This window comes from Cnephaeus nilssonii (genome assembly GCF_951640355.1).
Source record: "Cnephaeus nilssonii genome assembly, chromosome: 13".
In the NCBI taxonomy this organism is placed as follows: Eukaryota; Metazoa; Chordata; class Mammalia; order Chiroptera; family Vespertilionidae; genus Cnephaeus; species Cnephaeus nilssonii.
Genome location: NC_137084.1, coordinates 32,887,202 through 32,906,194, shown reverse-complemented (window position 1 = coordinate 32,906,194; position 18,993 = coordinate 32,887,202). Strand labels below are relative to the sequence as shown.

Below are 18,993 nucleotides of genomic sequence, written 5' to 3'. Positions count from 1 at the left end.
TGAATTTGATTGACACTTCTATTATAGAGAAAGGGTGAACAGTGATATTAAAATATTTCTTCTAATTAATTTACTTTCAATGTGCACAAATCCGTGCACCGGGCCACTAGTTGGTTAACATCATAGTAAAGGGTAAAGGGGGCCAAATATATGATGATTTAACTTTGGATGGTGGATACACAATGCAATATACAGATCATATATTTGCATTTCAATGTTTATATTTGCTCCATTTTGTCTTAGCTCACTAAAAAGATGTGTTGTAACCACCAGCTTGTTTTCTGTGGATAAAGTGGCATGTAGATTTGCAGTTAGGAGACACTCATTGTTTAGCAAATATCTTCCTTGCTGTACAGGAAACGGATTCTCCCACACATGTTTTTTAGTCTATCATAATTCACAAAAGTAATCATTAAGTAGGGGGGAAATCACTTTTGTAGTAGGGTTTTCTGTGATAAACATGTAAAAAGTCAACTACCATTGTTCTTCATGTGTATTGCACATATACCAAGAGCTGATTCGGACTCAGCACATGAATACATCTATCCAGCGGCAAAGAGAAATATCTGCTGTGCACAAATATGACAGTACTCTTTTACATTTATGCATTTATTCGGTGCTGTCCCAAGGTTTCATGTGCTAAATACATTTTGGAAATGACTTGATCTGTTCTCTCTTTCAGCATAATGTTTATCATCTGTCTGGCTAGTTTTACCAGTCTCTTAGCAATAGTTTATTGTTTTTACATGCTTTTGCTATGAGAAGAACAGAATCTGAAGGGTATCTCTATAGTTTTTGTCCCATTTTAGGAACAAAAACATCAGTTTCATATAAGAATGCATTGCATGCTGAGAATTTTTTTTAAAAAGATTATATTTCTGTGAAAATTAGAATTTCACATTTGAAATATATGTAAACAAAATCCATTTCTTTTTTCCCCTCTAAATATTCTAGACCATGAGAAACAAGTTATAATTTGATAAATAATGGCTAACACTCTATTACTGTTTCTTAGTTTAAACTTTTATCTAAGTGCTAATATTATTATGAGACATTAGGCTATATTTTCATTAAGGAGTTTGCTCCTTTGGATCACCTATATCATTAGTTTTCTTACTATCCTGGATCATTTTTAAGTACAAACAAGCTCTAGAACCTATCATATTAGTAACAAAAAAGTATCACCCCACATTCTTTTCCAACTATTATTCCATTTTATTTTTGCTTTTGCAGTACAATTTCTCAAAAAATTTCTCTAGTCACTATCTCTTCTTGTCTACCTTCATAAATTCTTAATTTTGTATTGAAGCTGAATACTTATAATGTATAGAGACTAAGGATAGCAAACACCATCTACCCATCATTAACTTTGAAGTTTCCTGTATGCCACTCTCCGATCATTTCCCTTAGAGATGTTCACCACCCTGAATTTCTTTAGTTTCCCAGATAGTTATATTCCTAAAAAGTACATTTAAATGTATAATTTTGTTTCTATACTTTGAATTCATTTTCACTGTTGTAGTCCATTGCATGAATATACCAAAATTTGGACATTTGGATTGTATCTAGTTTTCTTTTTCTTTTTTTGTTTATTATGTACTATGTACTATACTTTTATTAATTTCAGAGAAGAAGGGAAAGGGAGAGAGAGATAGAAACATCAATGATGAGAGAGAATCACCATTTGGCTGCCTCCTGCATTTCACACTGGGGATCAAGCCCACAATCCGGGTATGTTGCCCCAACTGGGAATTGAACTGTGATCTCCTGGTTCATAGGCCTATGCTCAACCACTGAGCCACACTGGTTGGGCTATATCTAGTTTTCTTGCTATCCCAAACAGTACAGCTATATATGCATTCATGTTCTTGTCTCCTGATGTAAAAGATCAAGATTTGGGGTTTTCCCCTGTATTGTGGAATGATGCTTTTGTAAAATTCACTAAAAATGTCATAACAATGTCAAATTGCTATAAAAATTTTGAAACATTTACTGTTAATTTCTATATTTAGCTTATCAATTTTCAACCAGTTTTCATTCAACACTTTGAATAACTGTTAAGACATATTTAGTTGCAAAATTCCTGGATCATACATCAAACTTATGCAGAAAATTTTGTTTTCTCAAAATCACTAATATTCTAGTTTTTCAAATTACACAGAAAGCAGTCTACCAGCAGTATGTGGCTGTCGCTGTATCTGTTTTTAGTTCCTAATAATGTAGGGGATTTCAGATAAAAGACTTGCTGCTTTATATTTTATTATTTCCATCACCATTTATCCCCTCTGTGCCCTCTTCCACCTTCACCTCCTCCCTAGCCACAAATGAGAGAAGACCAAAATGGGATGAAGAGCCAAGGAGAAATGAATTTATTAAAGGAGATGGTCTGCAATACAAAATTCTACAGTAGGGATCTAAAAAGTAATCATAGAGGGGGAAAACTGTATATTGTAAGGTTTTTAGAAACCTCTAAGAGCACAATTAAAATAGGGTGTACATTATCGCTCATGTTAGCAGAAACTTTTGAGTAGGCAGCCCCAGAATGGTCTCAGTGCATTAGGGAACATTCTCAAATTGTAAGCGAATATGCTCTTATACTCAAGAAGCAGGACTACTTTATAGCATTGTTTCTCAACCTTGTTTTCATTCTCAACCCGCTAAGGAGCTCTTTTAAGACATTTTTCATACTCTTACTCCCACTCTATAAAATTTTAACACCATAGATTTACGTGTCTCTGTTTATTATGTACTATAGCTTTTGGAGGGCCACAACAATTTTAATATTTTTAAAATTATTTTTTGCTCTCCAGGAACCAATTTTCATCTTCTTGGGAGTGATATACTTATGTTAAGAAGGCATGGCATGAATATAAATACGGTAGCAACAGAATGCAAATATTTGAAAACATAATATTTAAGGGGCAAAGGAGACTCAATGTTAAACTATTTTAATGGAAATAAACTTTAGTTAGCAAAAAAATCAACAACAGCAAAAAAAAAAAAAAAGTCAACTTATACTAGTGAATTGGGGAAATGAGGTACTGTATGGGCATTTGTCACTGTTGGATGGTACCATTGTGGAAGTATGGATTGGTTGATAAGATAGGTAGGCAAGTTTGTAGATTCAGAATTTAAATTAGATAAATTTTAGTGACCCATCATATGGTTCTGTCTTCACTCCTGTCTGTTCTGTACTTTCATTAGTGAACTTAAGAAAAAATCAGATTTATAGATGTCTCAATGATAGGAAAAATTGTTACTGAACTGAACAAGAGTTGATCTGCCCTTACGCACAGACCAAAAGAAATGTACAAACAGGAGTTTGCAGTGGAGAAAATAATTATTTTATTAAAATTGGCGCCAATCTGGAGAATGGGTGAGGTCGTGTTCCAAAAACCCAACTGCCCAATGGTTTACAGACAGGCTTTATAGAGCAAAAGTCAAGAGTCATCATAAGTAATGGGGTTTGGGTTGTGGGTGTTGCTGATTGGTCAAGAGTGAGGTAAGGGCAATAAATGGTTTCAAGTCTTTCAGTCTGGTTTCATGAGGGTGTGGTCAGGGGTCATTCCACTTTAGGGCCCAGGAGCTGAAACACAAGTTAGGCCATGTCATCTTTAGCTTAATAGAGACCTTACCTTGTGAACCTTAGTCAAGGCATGGTCATTGTTTCTTGCTGCCTCAGGGGGTTAAAGATTAGTGAGGGGGAAGAGTTTAGACTTACAAGGCATGCTGTGAAGAAACGGAATAGAGAGCTGGGGTCACATATTAAATCAAAGTCCTACATTAAATAGGGCCCTTAGACCTGGCCAGTGTTGCTCAGTAGTTACGACCTATGAACCAGGAGGTCGTGGCTCAATTCCCAATCAGGGCACATGCCCAGATTGGGGGCTTGATCCCCAGCGTGGCATGTAGGAGGCAGCTGATTGATGATTCTCTCTCATTGATGTTTCTCTCTCTCTCTCCCTCTCCCTTCCTCTCTGAAATTAATATATAGTAAATGGGGCCCTTGGTTTCACTTGCCCTTTTTTATGCATTCCTCAAACCTTAAGGGAAAACAGGCAATGATCTAGCTGCTACCTGCTGATTAGGGACATTGATTAGAGAAAGAAGAATGGCATTGTCTCACAATCAGTTGAAAGTATTCTGGAGTCTCAGGTCTAAGATCCCTAGTTTGAATTACCATTGGATTACTATCCTTGGCTATCTTTTAGGCAGCAATGATAAAGACAGATTACCAGTAGTAGCTCAATATCACTAATGTAGACATTCTCCAAGGGCCAGGCAGAGAAGTGAACCAGTGGGTGAATGCATCTGCATAGTAAAGGTTGTCAACCTGATCTATGGCAGTGTTCATAGAGTTAATAAATTGGAAACATTAGAGTCAGAAGCTCGGATGTAAGTGCAACATTCCTATCTAAAAAGCGTGCATATTCCTTCTTGAGCTGCAGTTGGTAGGTCTAATGCTATTCAGTTCTGTAAAACCACCTTTCTTATTTGGGCCATTTCTTGATTCCACAGAAGAATGCTTTGTCTGGAGTTATTAAGAACTGAGGCTGTGACCTTCGTTAAGGCCTGTATTTCTAGCTTTGCTGAGATGTCTGCATATAGGGACATGAAAATGGAGACCAGTCATTCTCACCAGGTCATGATCCTTGGACATCCGGACCTCAGTGCTGGCAGATTCTTTGTGTTCTTTTTTCAGGAAGGATCTTACAGATCCATCCTGACAAGGATGGGAACCCCCTAGTACATTGCCCAGTCCAGCAATAGGTGAGGTAAGGCCAAAGATTAGTGCCACAAATATAAATTCCTTCTTTTGGGAGTAGAAAAGACCCCAGGTAAGAAGGACTTATTGTCTCTTCCTGTCTATTTGTTACCTAGACAGGAATGTATGAACCTATGTACATGCTGACAAACATTCAGGGATGCCCCATCCTACCCGACGAAGAGCAAAATTAGACTGGTTGGCTCATTCAATGCAGAAAGGGGCCATGATGAAAGAGTCAATGTGCAAATCCTAGGCCATCTCAGACATGGTATGTGACGGGGGACAGTAGAGGCATTAGTGCATTTCTAAGACAAAAATGCATGCTTTAGTCTTGGTACAAGTAAATTGGTGTTCCCCTGGATGTGGGGTAGGAAATAGAGGTCCCAGCTTATCTTTAGTAGCTTGTTCCATCCATCTCTCCCAGTCCGCGATGTTGAAGGATTGTATGATCCAAAGCATTCCTTCTGCACTTGACATAGGCAGCACTTGACATAGGCAGCAACCCACAGACCCAGCAGTCGGACTGGTTATGGACTTCTGTGGAAGTGGCAACCCACGGAAAGAAGACATTTCCCATAACAGATAGAAATTGAAACAGAAGAAAGTTAGAGATTAGAAAACAAACAGTTCCCTGGGTGGTCTTCATTTTGGTGTGAGGTTCAGCCTGTGTTTTCAGATGTTTGTTTTCTGATGGGTATTGTATAGTCAAGATGGTCTCACAGGGGTAATCATATTGTTTGGCGATTCCTAATGGGAGTGGTAGATTCAGGGCTTGATTCCTTCTAGTTTAACAGAGGAATGAGTCATTAGTAAAATCTGATAAGACCCTACCTATTTAGGTATAAGCTGATCAATCCATGTAAGGTTATTCTTGTGGTGTAAAAAGGTGCTCTAGTTTTTTGTTTGTTTGTTTGTTTGTTTTGCACATATCTGTCCAATTTTCCCAACACTATTTACTGAATAGACTATCCTTACCCCATTGTATGTTCTTGCCTCCTTTTTCATATATTAATTAACCATATAGACATGAGTTTATTTTTGAGATCTATTCTATTCCATTGATCTGTCTGTTTTTATGCCAGTACCATGCTGTTTTGATAACTAAGGCCTTGTAGCATAGTTTGATATAGGTAGCATGATACTTCCAACTTGGTTCTTTCTCAAGATTGCTATGGCTATTAGCAGTCTTTTGTGGTTCCATATAATTTTTGAATTGTTTGTTCTAGCTCTATGAAGAATATTATTGGTATTTTTATTACAATTTTTACTTTTCATTGATTTCAGAGAGGAAGGGAGAGGGAGAGAGCAATGGAAACATCAATGATGAGAGAGAATCATTGATTGGCTGCCTCCTGCACTCCCCTACTGAGGATTGAGCTCACAACCCAGGCATGTGCCCTTAACTGGAATCGAAACCCGGACCCTTCTGTCCGCACGCTTATGCTCTATCCACTGAGCCAAACCAGCCTGGGCTCATTGGTATTTTTATAGGAATTGTGTTGAACCCAGAGATTGCTTTGAGTAGTGTAGATATTTTAATGTTAATTTTTCCCATCCATGAGCATAGTGTACGCTTCCATTTATTTGTATTTTCTTCAGTTTCTTTCTTCAGTGTCTTATAATTTTCTGAGTACAGATCTTTTACCTTCCTGGTTAAAGTTATTTTTATGTATTTTTTGATGCAGTTGTAAATGCCATTGTTTTCTTAGTTTCCCTTTCTGATCCTTTATTATCGGTGTATAAAGATGCAACTGATTTCTGATTAAGTAAGAGTGGAGAAAGTGGACACTCCTGTCTCGTTCCTCATGTTACCGGAAACTCTTTTCATTTTTCCCCATTGAGTATGTTACCTGTGTTATGTTGATGTATGTTCCCTCTATTCTCACTTTGCTGAGAGTTTTTATCATAAATGGGTGCTAGATTTTGTCAAATGCTGTCTGTTTTCTGATGGCCTGGACAATGAATAACAGCAATCTTATGAAGTGTAGCTCCATTGTCCAGTTGAAATTCTCTTAGATCTCTGGCAAAAGCCTCTCTAAACAATGGGGGAGGTTTTGAACTCTTGGAGAATAACAGTTCAACAGTCTTCCAAATATGAATAGCTCCTGAGATTCAGAGTTCAAGGGTATACAAAGGAAAGGCATTTAAGTACAGGACAGCAAACCACCAAAATTTCCCAAAGTGGTCACCAAGGTATAAGGGTTAGGGACCACCAGGTAGACGTCTTCCACTATTTGGTGAGGGCCCTCAAGTTCTAAATAGATCTGTATTCCTCAGTACCTCATTTTTATACTGGTAAAATGGAAGAATTATATGGTGAATGACAGGGCTGAATAAGCTGATATACTAGGAATGCTGTTACTAATGGTTGGATTCCTCTCCTAGCTGGTTCTTTTAGAAGGTCCTGTTTTAGACAGAAAGACATTTGCTCCTGTGCAAAATCATATTTGGATTGGGGTAGCCGTCTTTGCCTCTGAGGCCTGCCCTTTGCCCATCCTTCCAGACTTATTTCTTGCAAGATTTCTTTGGAGAGCTCAGCCAGAAGTTCTTTCTTTGGCCAAAGCCAGCAATGCTGCCTGTAAAACACAAGCTTCTTCCAGAGGCTCTTTAATATCAGCCCGCCGGGGGCAGAGGTTATTTTGGCCTTTAGTTTAGTCAGTAAGTCCCATCCTAAAAGTGGCACTGGGCATTTCAGCGATACAAGAAGCTATGGTTAAGGTTTGTTTTTCCCAATTGGCAATCTAATGGCTTCCTTACTGACTGTGACATTCCAGTCACAAGCCTTGTTTCAGAGGAGAGTTTAGTCAACCTAGTATTTAATACAAAATATGTGGCTCCAGTGTCAATTAGAAAGTAAATTAAGCCCAGCCGGTGTGGCTCAGTGGTTGAGTGTCAACCTATGAACCTGGAGGTCACAGTTCAATTTCCCGGGCGGGCCTGATCCCCAGTAAGGGGTGTATAGGAGGCAGCTTAAAAATGATTCTCTCTCTTCATTGATATTTCTGTTTCTCTCCCTCTCCCTTCCTCTCTAAAATTAATTTAAAAATATATTTTTAAAGTCCATTAAATTTTTTTTAAGTCCATTAATTTCTTTCCCCACTGTTCCATGTGGGTGGTGTTGACCAGAGGCCCGGGGTCCCTCACTCAGGGACAATTGGGTTATCTATAATGCTCCTCCTACCTCTTTGTCCTGTTCTCTGTTTAAACTTGTTCACCCCTCCCCCCTCTCCTCCCCCAATGACCCTCTGGCTTGCAGTAAGCACATTGTTTGGGGCCCGCTTTTGGAGCAGGTCCCTTGGTCCCAGCGGCCTTTACCTTGTTCGTTGTCTTCTTAGGCCCTCTGGTGGTCAGAGCAGCAGCCAGCAAGTCAGCCTGTTGCTTCACCTCGTTCTGCTCCCCAGAACTGGTCTCTGTTATTGAACAACTGAAAAGCAATCTCCACCAACAGTGACAGAGGCATTCAAAAGGACTCTTAACGTTTTGAAGCTTTCTTTGGACATCAGGGGCACTCGGAGCCAAAACAGTCATGTTCACAACCTTTAAGTTTTCAGGGGCCACTGTGTCTACATCAGTATTTTGGTGACAAGCCCCAAAGATACATTCTAGGAATTCTGCTGGGTCTTTGTCTGAACACTGTTTTGGCTGCTGGACCTGATTAAAACTTATTTGTTTGGGCACTCCCTTCCTTAACCCAACAGAATGCAGTTCCTGTCATGTCCAAGCTTGCGCTGATCCGCATCATTTATATTCCAGTGTGGTCCAGTAGTAGGGACACAGCAGCTGTGGCTTCAGCTCACACAGGGTTTTGGGGTGGCTCATTATGTAGGTGACTAGTATTCCCCCCACCACCACCTCTTCTAAGATAACCCACTGTTTTTGGCAGTAAGTAGAGTGTTCAATAGATGTTGAATATCTGCCCAAGTCAGGTTGTAAGTGTCAGCAATGGGAGGGAAAAGAGACTTTCCATATTTCTAGGATGGTCCCTATAGGCAGGCATATTAACTTCAACATCAATTCCTCCAATTGGCACCTGCTTTAATGGGAATTGTCCTGTCTAGAGTGGCCCCCTGACCAATTTGGGTATCCTGCTGGATGTGAGAGGGGAGACCACTGCTCAGCCTGTCAGAGCTCTTTCTCCAGCTGCCTCACAGCCAAAGGGCAGTGGAATGGCCACGGCTGCTGCAGCCTTAAGCTAGAGTAATAGTAAGTCACCTCCATTCTCCTGGAATTCTCATCAGACTTGCCTGGTTTCCCACTCTGGTGTATCATAATTTTACATTTCATTTGAATGGGCTTATTCTGATACAAAAGCATAAACACTTGTACATAGGGGATTTCATCCATTTTTCCTCAATGACTCAAGTTGCAAGATGGTACTGTAGTTCAAAGACCCAGCCTCTGGCCAGTGTTCTCCTGACTCTAGAGCAGACTGTGGCCATGTCATATGACAAAGAAAAAGCATTTTCTTCATTGGTTCATAGCCAAGCATGGCTCAGTTCTGTAAGATGCATCCCAGGGGGCTGCATTAGGGGACCGAGTTAGATAAGCAGTTCCCCTTGATAATACAGAGTATAGAACTTTTTTCACAGTAACAAACCAAGTTATTTTAAAGAGAAAAATCAACCTCTAATTTTGCACTAGTTTAACTTTTGATGCTTTAAATCCACTTATCGGATTAGATTTCTTTCAGTCTCACTCAGTTTAACCACACAAAATTTCTTCTCAGGTTTTCACAAACCTTCTACAACTTTTCTAATCCCTCTTAAGTTTGTCTCTTCTTACTCATTCAGAAGTAATCATCCTTAGTTTAGGACAAATTACTTCCTTCTAATTCCTTCAAAAATGTTATTTCCATACTTTATGACTTTTAGGATCTAGAATGAATGCTGGTTAAATTACCTGAAATAACTTTATCAGAGTAACAGTTACGGCCATATAAAACAGTGAATAAATTTAATGAGTACTAGACCACAGCCATTTTTTGGATACTAGTCCATGAATTTGTAAGTGGTTATAGGACATCTGGATTTCTTTGGGAGATAATAGGTTTCTCTGCACTGGCAAGGGATGACTTTTCTTCGAGAGTGTTGACAAGGAGATGGTGGTAATGACAACTGACAAATTTGAGTGATTAAGGGTGCGTACCCTATATAATAAAAGCATAATATGCTAAGTGTCTGATCAGTCGACCATTTGGTTGACCACTTGATCAGTCACTATGACGCGCACTGACCACCAAGGGGCAGATGCTCCGACCGGTAGGTTAGCTTGCTGCTGGGGTCCGGCTGATTGGGACTGGGTGAGAGGGCCAGGCAGGCCCTGGAGCCCTCCTGCAGTCCCTCCCCAGCCGGCCAGCCTCCATTGGCCTGGATCAGAACTGGGTGAGACGCCCGATCGGCCCCAACTGCCAGCTAGGGCAAGGGACCCCATCCATGCACAAATTTGTGCACCGGGCCTCTAGTATTATATGAAACAGAGGTCAGCGAGCTAGAGACTGCTGACAGATCCTTCTAGCAGCCTGTTTTGTATGGCCCTAAAGCTAAGAATGTTTTTTGCATCTTAAGAGGTTGTAAAACAAAAACAAACAAAAGAATATGCCACAGAGACCTTATGTGGCTTGTAAAGCCTTAAATATTTACTGTTTGTCCTTCACAGAGAAGAAGTCTGCCAACTTCTAATAAAATATTGGACTAATGATAGAGTAGATAACACTAAGATCTTTTGCAATAAAGGACAGGAAACAACACAAATAGTTCAGTATATGGAAATTTTGTGATATCACTCATCAGCTAGGCTTATATTTAAGACTAAGGTTCAAAACTATATAGAAAATTGCAATTATAATCAATTTCTTAAGCAAAAAGAGACCTATTTATTAACTAAGTAAACTTAGAAGACATTTAAGATTAATGATATGTAAGTTATAGCTTGCTAATAAATTAAAGCTAATTTTATCTCCTTGAGAATAGTGACTATTGGATGGGTAAACAGCCAGAAAGCCTGCTAGAAAAAGAGGGGCAGGAAAAAACTAGTCTAGGACTAAAAAGTTACCATTGTATAAAGAGACAAACAGGAAAACCACTAATTATCTGCATGTCAAAGGAGTTATGTGTTGCTTTTCGTGCTCCATTCCTTTATACTTAATCTAACCACAAAGATAAGCTTTTTAAACTGCTTTTGACAGAAGTGCCTTATTGGTAAGAAAATAGCACCACCATCATTTAGACTATGATGATTTATATTTTTCCTTACTCTTTTAGTGACTGGATGTGATTTTTTATGTATGTGTTTTCTTTTGGGGCAGTAGATATAGCTTACCGTATTTATGTGACTATTCTGACTTTCCTTTTGGTTTCTCACAGAGTGCATAATTAATAAAATATTCTGTCTAGAGATAATTTTTATTCTGCTCTTCCCAATAGTTCTCTCAAACTTTAAGGTATTTGAAGTATCTGTAATTGAGATGCTCTATTTTGTTTTACATATATTTGCTTATTTCTGGTTTGTAACTAAGTGAATTTTTTTTTCCAGATGATTCTTTGGGATTGGGACTTGAAGCAATGGTATAAACCTCATTATCAGGTAAATATGTGATTATCACTGATATCTATAATGAAACTTTTGACATTTAAAGTTACAGTCACAAGACTGCTATGACATAAGATTTTCCTTACTTGAACTAAAATATCCAGAACTTTCATTTAGATAGATTACAATGTTTTAATTGTAAGGGGGAAATGAAATGGTAAAAAACCAAGCATATATAGTTACACTTAAATGTTGCTATAATAGTCTGGACTCAGGATAAACTAATAATTTTATATTAAGGATGAGATTTTTTTTCCTGATTGTGAGCAACTGATCCACATGGGGGGAAAATAGATTAAAGGCCATATATGAGAAAAAGCAAGACAATTGGCAAAATATTTTATCAGGAAAGCAATATCATTTTGCTCTTTGGTAAATTTCCACTAGTACTTATTTCAAGAAAGAACACCTGGCCAGCATCCCAGAAGCTTCACTTATGCACCATTCTAGTTTTTACTTATATCCCCAAAGATAATCTCTTTCCTGACTTCAAGCAGTTAGTTTTGCTTACTTGTGAATTATACACACACACACACACACACACACACACACACACACACATATATATATATACACTCATTTAATATTAGTACTCTGTAAATATTTTTGATCGCTTAAGTAATATATGTTTGTATCAGAGGAACAGAAAATAGAAGTATAGGAAAAAAAGAAAAATCACTCATAAACATCAGGTAACAACTATGTTAACAATTTTTGTTCTTGTTAACCCTCATCTGAGGATATTTTTTCCATTGATTCTTAGAGTAGAAGGGAGAGAGGGAGGAGGAGAGAGAAACTGATGTAAGGAAGACACCAGCACACAGGCCAACCATGGAGCACTTTTGATGCATATATTTACAAATCTTTCTCCATTGTATTGAAATGTGTTTGTATATTCTGTTCTACAAAAATTATACTAGGTTTAATATGCTTTATGAAACCTAATGTTTTCCTGTCTTTGAATTTTACATAAATGGAATCAGTCACATGTACTGTGTGGTTTACTTCTTTGAGAACTTTATCTGTAAGATCAATGCATATCATTGCACATAATACTGTGACCTTACACAATATGGTCTCTCTACTTGCTTTTACTTCTCTGACCTCATCTTCCCGCACGTTCTCCTTCGTTTACAGCTCCAGCTACACTGGCCTCCTTGTTTTTGCAAACGAGCTGGGCAGGCTTCTGCCTCTAAGTCTTCACACTTGGTAGTCTCTCTGCCTGGAATGCTCTTTCCCACACCTCTGTCAGATCTTAACAAATCGCAGCCTTATACTCTTAAAATTTCAGTGCCCTCCATCACTTCCTTTTCCCTCTCCTTGCTTCTTTCTCGTCAACCTGCTCAAAAACCCATGATTCTCCATTGCCCATATTCCTTTGCCTAGAAGCCAGTGTCCCAGCATGCCTCTCCAACCTTATTTTCCACTGCTCTTTTTTTTTTTTTAAGAAATATAGCCTGTACTTTAATAATTTTGTTTTCTGCACCTTGCTATTTTACCACCTTTTTTAAAACCACTTTTATACCTTTATTTATTCTCCTTGAAAAATGAGCTCCCCAAAATATATTTTTTGTTTAATTTTATTGTAAAACATTATTTTTCCAATCTTTTATAAATGAAATCCTACCAAATGCTACCTCTCCCATAAAGTTTCTGTTAACTCTTCATATTAAAGTTGTCTATATTTCCTTTGAACTCTAATACTATTTTATTTGTATCTTTATCTCATCATTTCCCATAACATTAATAATAGTAATATTTATTGCACTTTTCCTATCTGTATCATACCCTGTCTTATGTGCTCTGCATGTATCATCAGATTTAATTCTCTCTGCTTCTCTCTGTTAAGTACAACTATAAACTCTGGAAAAAATGCATGAAAATAACTTTGAAAAAGAAAAGGAAAGAGTAGGCTGGCCTCATTAAGGACCACAGTAATGGAGAAACAACATAGTGACAGGGTTTCCTACAACCCCCACCCAAAAGCAAAAGGTGACTCAGGCCCTCACTCTCAACCTAGCAACAGAAGGTGTCACAAGGAGGCTCATTTCTTCCCTAAGGTTGAAGGAGAGTCCTGCAAACAATACCAAGTGAATCTGGTGGCTTTGGCAAGAGGGACTTGATCAGGAACGCCACTGGCAATAAGTGCAAACATCACAGAGTACACTTTCACAAACCTGTATGTGCAGCCTACTATACGCTAGGCTACATGGTGTATACCATTGTGGTAGATGCAGTCTGTCGTTGATCAAAATGTTGTTATGAGGCACAGGACTGTACTCTCATTCTCCACTGGGCATGAGATTTCCTTCCCCAGTGAGAGACATGGGGTGCCCAGGGGGCCTGGCATAGAGGATACTGCCACAAGTGCCTAGCCCAGAAAGTGTTCTTTGTCCCTGTGTCCTGGAGTCTCCTTTATTCACCTGAAGGTACCAGGTAACCCAACTTGAGGAAGTTCTCTCTCCCCCACAGAGGAGGAACCAGCAGGGACCAGTGGGAACCCTAGTGACACCAGAAAAAAAGCAGACTGAAATAACACTGTGAATGCCCTATAAATTAAATTGACATTAGAGCCTGGCTAGTGTGGCTCAGTGGATTGAGCATTGTCCCATGCACCAGAAGGTTGATGGTTCGATTCTTGGTCAGGGCACAAGCCCAGATTTCAGGCTTGATTGTGCAGGAGGCAGCTGATCAATGGTTCTCTCTCATCAATCTTTCTCTTCCTTTCCCTTCCTCTCTATCTAAACATCAATACAAACATTAAAAAAAAATTAATTAATTGTCATTAGAACCACAGCCTAAAAAAGTAGACCAGGATCTTTCTGTGAAATCTAAACAAGTCGACCTCCTAATATAAAAGTTTTAAATAGGACCCGGTCTTCTAGCATTATATGAAGCATTATTAGCCAAAATATTGATAAAATAAATTAAAAAAACACCTGTCATACCAAAAATCAGAAAAATCACAGCTTGAATGAGAAAAGACTATATTAGTACTTACCACCAAGATGAACAGATTTAGAATTACCTGACAAGGACATTTAAAGCAGCCATCATCAGAAAATTGCTTCTAACAAACAGTTACAAATTCATTTGAAACAAATAAAATAGAAAAATCTCAGCAAATAAATTGAAGTTATAAAAAAGAAACAAATGGAAATTAAAAACTTGCTGAATGGGCTCAGCATTAGAGTGGTGACGACTGAGGACAGAATCTGCAAGCTCGAGGATAGAGCAATAGCATTTACCCAATTTAAACTATATAGAGGAAATAGATGGAAATAAAATGGACAGAGCCTTAGGGACCTGAATGACACAACAAAAAATCATCAGTGTTTAGAAAGGAGGGAAGAAAGAGAGTGAGTGTAAAAGAGTATTTGAAGAAATAATGACTGAAAACTTCCCAGATTTTGCAGAAGACATAATTCTACAAATTCAGGAAGCTGAGCGAATACCAAATGGGATCACTGCAAAAAAAAGTCTCCAAGACAAATCATAATTAAACTTTTGAAAACTAAAGATAAAATATTTTGAAAGCAGCCAGAGAGAAATGCCACATTACCTATAGGAGAACACCAGCTCAAATAGCAGATTTCTCATTTGGGTGTAAGGAAAGTAGATGGATGCTATTATGTATAATTTGTGGAAGCATGTATAATATTTTATATAATAGAGGCCTGATGCATGAAATTCATGCAAGAGTAGGTCTTCCTTCCCCTGTCTGCCAGCACCAGCTTCCCTCCGGCCACCAGCAGGCAGCAGGCACCCGGGCTTCCCTCTGGCCACCAGCAGGCACCCAGGACCCGGGCTTCCCTCGCAGCCCTGGCTTCGTCCGGAAGGATGTCCGATCTAATTAGCAATATTATGCTTTTATTATTATAGACTAGTGTCCAGGTGCACAAAATTTGTGCGGGGAGGGGGGAGGGAGGTGTGTCCTCAGCCCAGCCTGCACCCTTTTTAATTGGGGACGCTTTGAGGGATGTCTGACTACCAGTTTAGGCCCAAACCGGCAGTCGGACATCCCTCTTGCAATCTGGGACCACTGACTCCTAACCGCTCACCTGCTTGCCTGCCTGATTGCCCCTAACTGCTCTCCCCTGCCAGCCTGATCTTGCCCCCAACTGACCTCCCCTGCCGGCCTGATCTCGCCCCAACTGTCCTCTCTGCCTCGGCCCCCACCACCATGGCTTTGTCTGGAAGGAAGTCGTACATCCAGAAGATGGCCGGTCAACCTGGTCTAATTAGCATATTACCCTTTTATTAGTATAGATAGATTATATAGGATAGGATTGCTTAAATGGAGGGGGGAGCCTTTTTCAGCAGGAGGAAATGCTCTTGGCAGACAAAAATACATAATCCTATATCTAGACTGATAGCCAGCTATATGAACTATACTGCCAAAACGGTCATTAAAAAATTGAACCACTTTCTTACACCTTACACCAAATAGCTATTGCCCTTAAAACTCCTCCTCAGCCCCCACCTTAGGTTCTGCCTTCGCAGTTCACCCAGATTATGTTCTGATTGGTCGGTTTCAATGCCAGTCAGCATCAAAAGCTCCATCTCCTAGGCAGCCATTGGCTCCTTGCACTTCACCCAGACTTGGTTCTGACTGGTTGGTTTCTATGCCAGTCAGTGTCTCCAGGCCTATCTCTGGGCCTGATCAGAGAGGTGGGGCTGATTAGCATTCCCCCGTGGAGGCCCAGAGAGAAAGAGAGGCATGGCTGCTGGAGAAGCCTGGAAAGAGAGGGGGGGGAAGGGGGGCAACGACTGACCAACAGCTGCCACGGAGCCTGCAGATCAGACCCTGCATCTCTCTCCCAGGGCCTGATCCGCAGCCCCCTTGACAGGCAGTGCTTGGTCGCCGAGCCCGCAACAGCGGCAGTCAGTGCTGGGTCACTATGGCAACCCAGCACTGACTGCAGGACTGACTTCTGGTCAGTCGAGCCTTTGGTCATTTTGGACGTTACAGACCCTGGGTTTTTATATATTAGGATTTGACCAACATGTGAGGGAAGGTTTATAGTAATAATTAAATTTTAACATGTTCATTATCTTTGGCTTATCAATTCAAATTATAACAAGCCATTTGTTAGAAGTACTCTTAATTGACCAGAAATAGCTGGACTGTGCCCCAATAATGGGGAATTTTTAAAATAAAAATCAACACAAAATAATGCTTCACAAGATAAAAAAAATTCCACATAGAGCAAAGACATTACTTAGCTAATTACTGGTCTCACTTTCAGAACATTTTTTTTCATTTCTAAAATGTGTTGAGCCCTAGCTGGTTTGGCTCAGTGGATAGAGCGTTGGCGCGTGGACTGAAGGGTCCCAGGTTCGATTCCAGTCAAGGGCACATGCTAGGGTTGCAGGCTCGGTCCCCAGTAGGGGGCATGCAGGAGGTAGCCAATAAATGATTCTCTTGCATCATTCATGTTTCTAGCTCTATCTCCCTCTCCTTTCCTCTCTTTAAAATCAATAAAAACATATTTTTAAAATAAATAAAATGTGTTGAGGATAGTTAGTTTCATTGTGAAATCATTAAATACTTTGAATACTTAAGAATTCTAAATACACTCAAATGTAAATTCAAGATACAGTAAAACAAACAAAAGTAACATTTAATTCACTGTTCTGAGTATTAGTGTACTTATTTCTGTGGTTTATTTAGTTGAATAAAATTTATCTAGAATTTCAAAAAGTACAAAACATGTATACATTAATGAAATATTTTATTTTTAGAATACATTTTCTACCTATTTTTTAGGACCCAGCCTGAGGCTATTTCCAGGAGTTGTTTGTTAACCATTTAGTTCAAAGTTATCACCATTTACTTTGAACTGTAATACCATTTTTTCTGTACTCTTATCTCATTATTTTCCATAATATTGATAGTAATACTATTATTTGTTACACTTTAAATATATGCACCATACATTGCTTTATGTGCTTTGCATGTATTAATAGATTTAATTTTTATATCAGCCCTTAATAAAGTAGATGCTATTATCCCGTTTATAGTGAAAAAAACTAAAAAGTTCAGATGTTAAATGACTTGCTCAAAGTCACTCAGTTAGGGTTAAAGTCTAGATTTCAAAGTCATCTTTGCCAACAAAGCTTTGTCTCTGTGCTAGAGTGACAAAGGTAAATGAAGGAAATGCTATATATGTTTAAAAGAAATTTTGACATAAAGGAAATCATCAATAAATTAATGCAATCCTCTGATTGTAGATTCTGATGCATTACAAATTTAGTTTTATGCTAGTGCTTATCAGTAAAGAATACTATTAAATATAGCTAAGCTAATGGAAAATACAGAAAAAATTAAAATTCATGTTATCTGCTACATACTTAAACATCAGAAATTTTAAAGTGATAATTATACCACGTGTTATATCATTTATATCATGCCCAAATCAATGAATATTAATATTTAATAGAATTAAGTTATTTAGATATTAGATAGACCTTGATTTTAAAATAGAGGAAGTTTGTCTTAAATGTTGAATTTTCTGTGTAACATATATAATTTTACTTTTCTTTTCTTCTCTAGAGTTCTGGAGGTGGAAGTGGAGTTGATCTTTCTGTGCTAAATGAGGCTCGCAATATGGTGTCAGATCTTCTGATTGATCCAACCCTCCCCCCTCAAGTCATTTCTTCCCTGCGGAGCATCAGTAGCTTGATGGGTGCTTTCTCAGGTTCCTGTAGGCCAAAGATTAACCCTCTCACACCGTTCCCTGGATTTTACCCGTGCTCAGAAATAGAGGACCCAGCGGAAAGAGGAGACCGAAAACTTCACAAGGTCAAAGCACAGCAATCAGCCAGCCCGATTTATCGCATTTTCAAATTAAAACTGCTCTTTAAAATCTTACCTAAATTAGAATTTCTTTTTCAAGGATCAGCTTCTTTTCCTGTATGTTGAGCTCCTTGGGTCTTTAAAAGTAGTAATAATCTCAAATAATTTGAAACAAGTATTCAGTTTTTATTCCAAATAACATGGCTGTAATTAGCTGTTACAACTGCAGCAGTACCAACTATTTATTGCTATTGTTGTTTTAAGTACTATAGCAAAAAAGCAATCCAGACTTGTACGACATACTAGTAGTGTAATCATGTCAGTAATCTATTTTATTCTTTAGAATACAGGAATTGTTCTTGTTGAACCATTATAATGAAATGATCATTATAATGTTCATTTTATGCATTATATAGCATTATGTACTTTAAATTGATTTTTACATTTTTTAAAACCCTTCCCCCCCCCCTTATTTACCCACTAGAAATTGCTACAGCCCAATAGACATTGCTTTTTCCATCATTAGAAATGGGATTAACTTAATTTTCTAAAAATGCATACATTGTGCTTGTCCAGAGTGCTTTTAATTGTTTTGACTATCAATATCTTTACCAATTGCTAAAGTCATAAAACTAAAAATGGAAACATTTTCGACATTGTTCTCATTTAACTACTTTGTTCTACAGGTAAAGAAACTAACCAAGAGAAGATAAAATTCAAATCAGTTTGTTTTTGTTTATTGATAATAGTGTATATAGAGCTTAGGAAAAGTTAAATATAGTTTTTGGAGGATTTTGATCATCAGTTAATTTCATTTTGTTCTCGGTATTAGGGTATA

The 18,993-nt window shown here is 38.4% G+C and overlaps 1 protein-coding gene across 1 annotated transcript in view; it reads left to right on the top strand.

The window, feature by feature from the left end:
- PDE3B (phosphodiesterase 3B) overlaps window positions 1–18,993 on the top strand; it is a 158,351-nt gene that overhangs the window by 90,300 nt on the left and 49,058 nt on the right. The window contains 2 exon segments of the mRNA XM_079787417.1: window positions 11,300–11,350; window positions 17,913–18,161. Of these exon segments, the coding sequence (XP_079643543.1) occupies window positions 11,300–11,350; window positions 17,913–18,161 (300 nt within the window).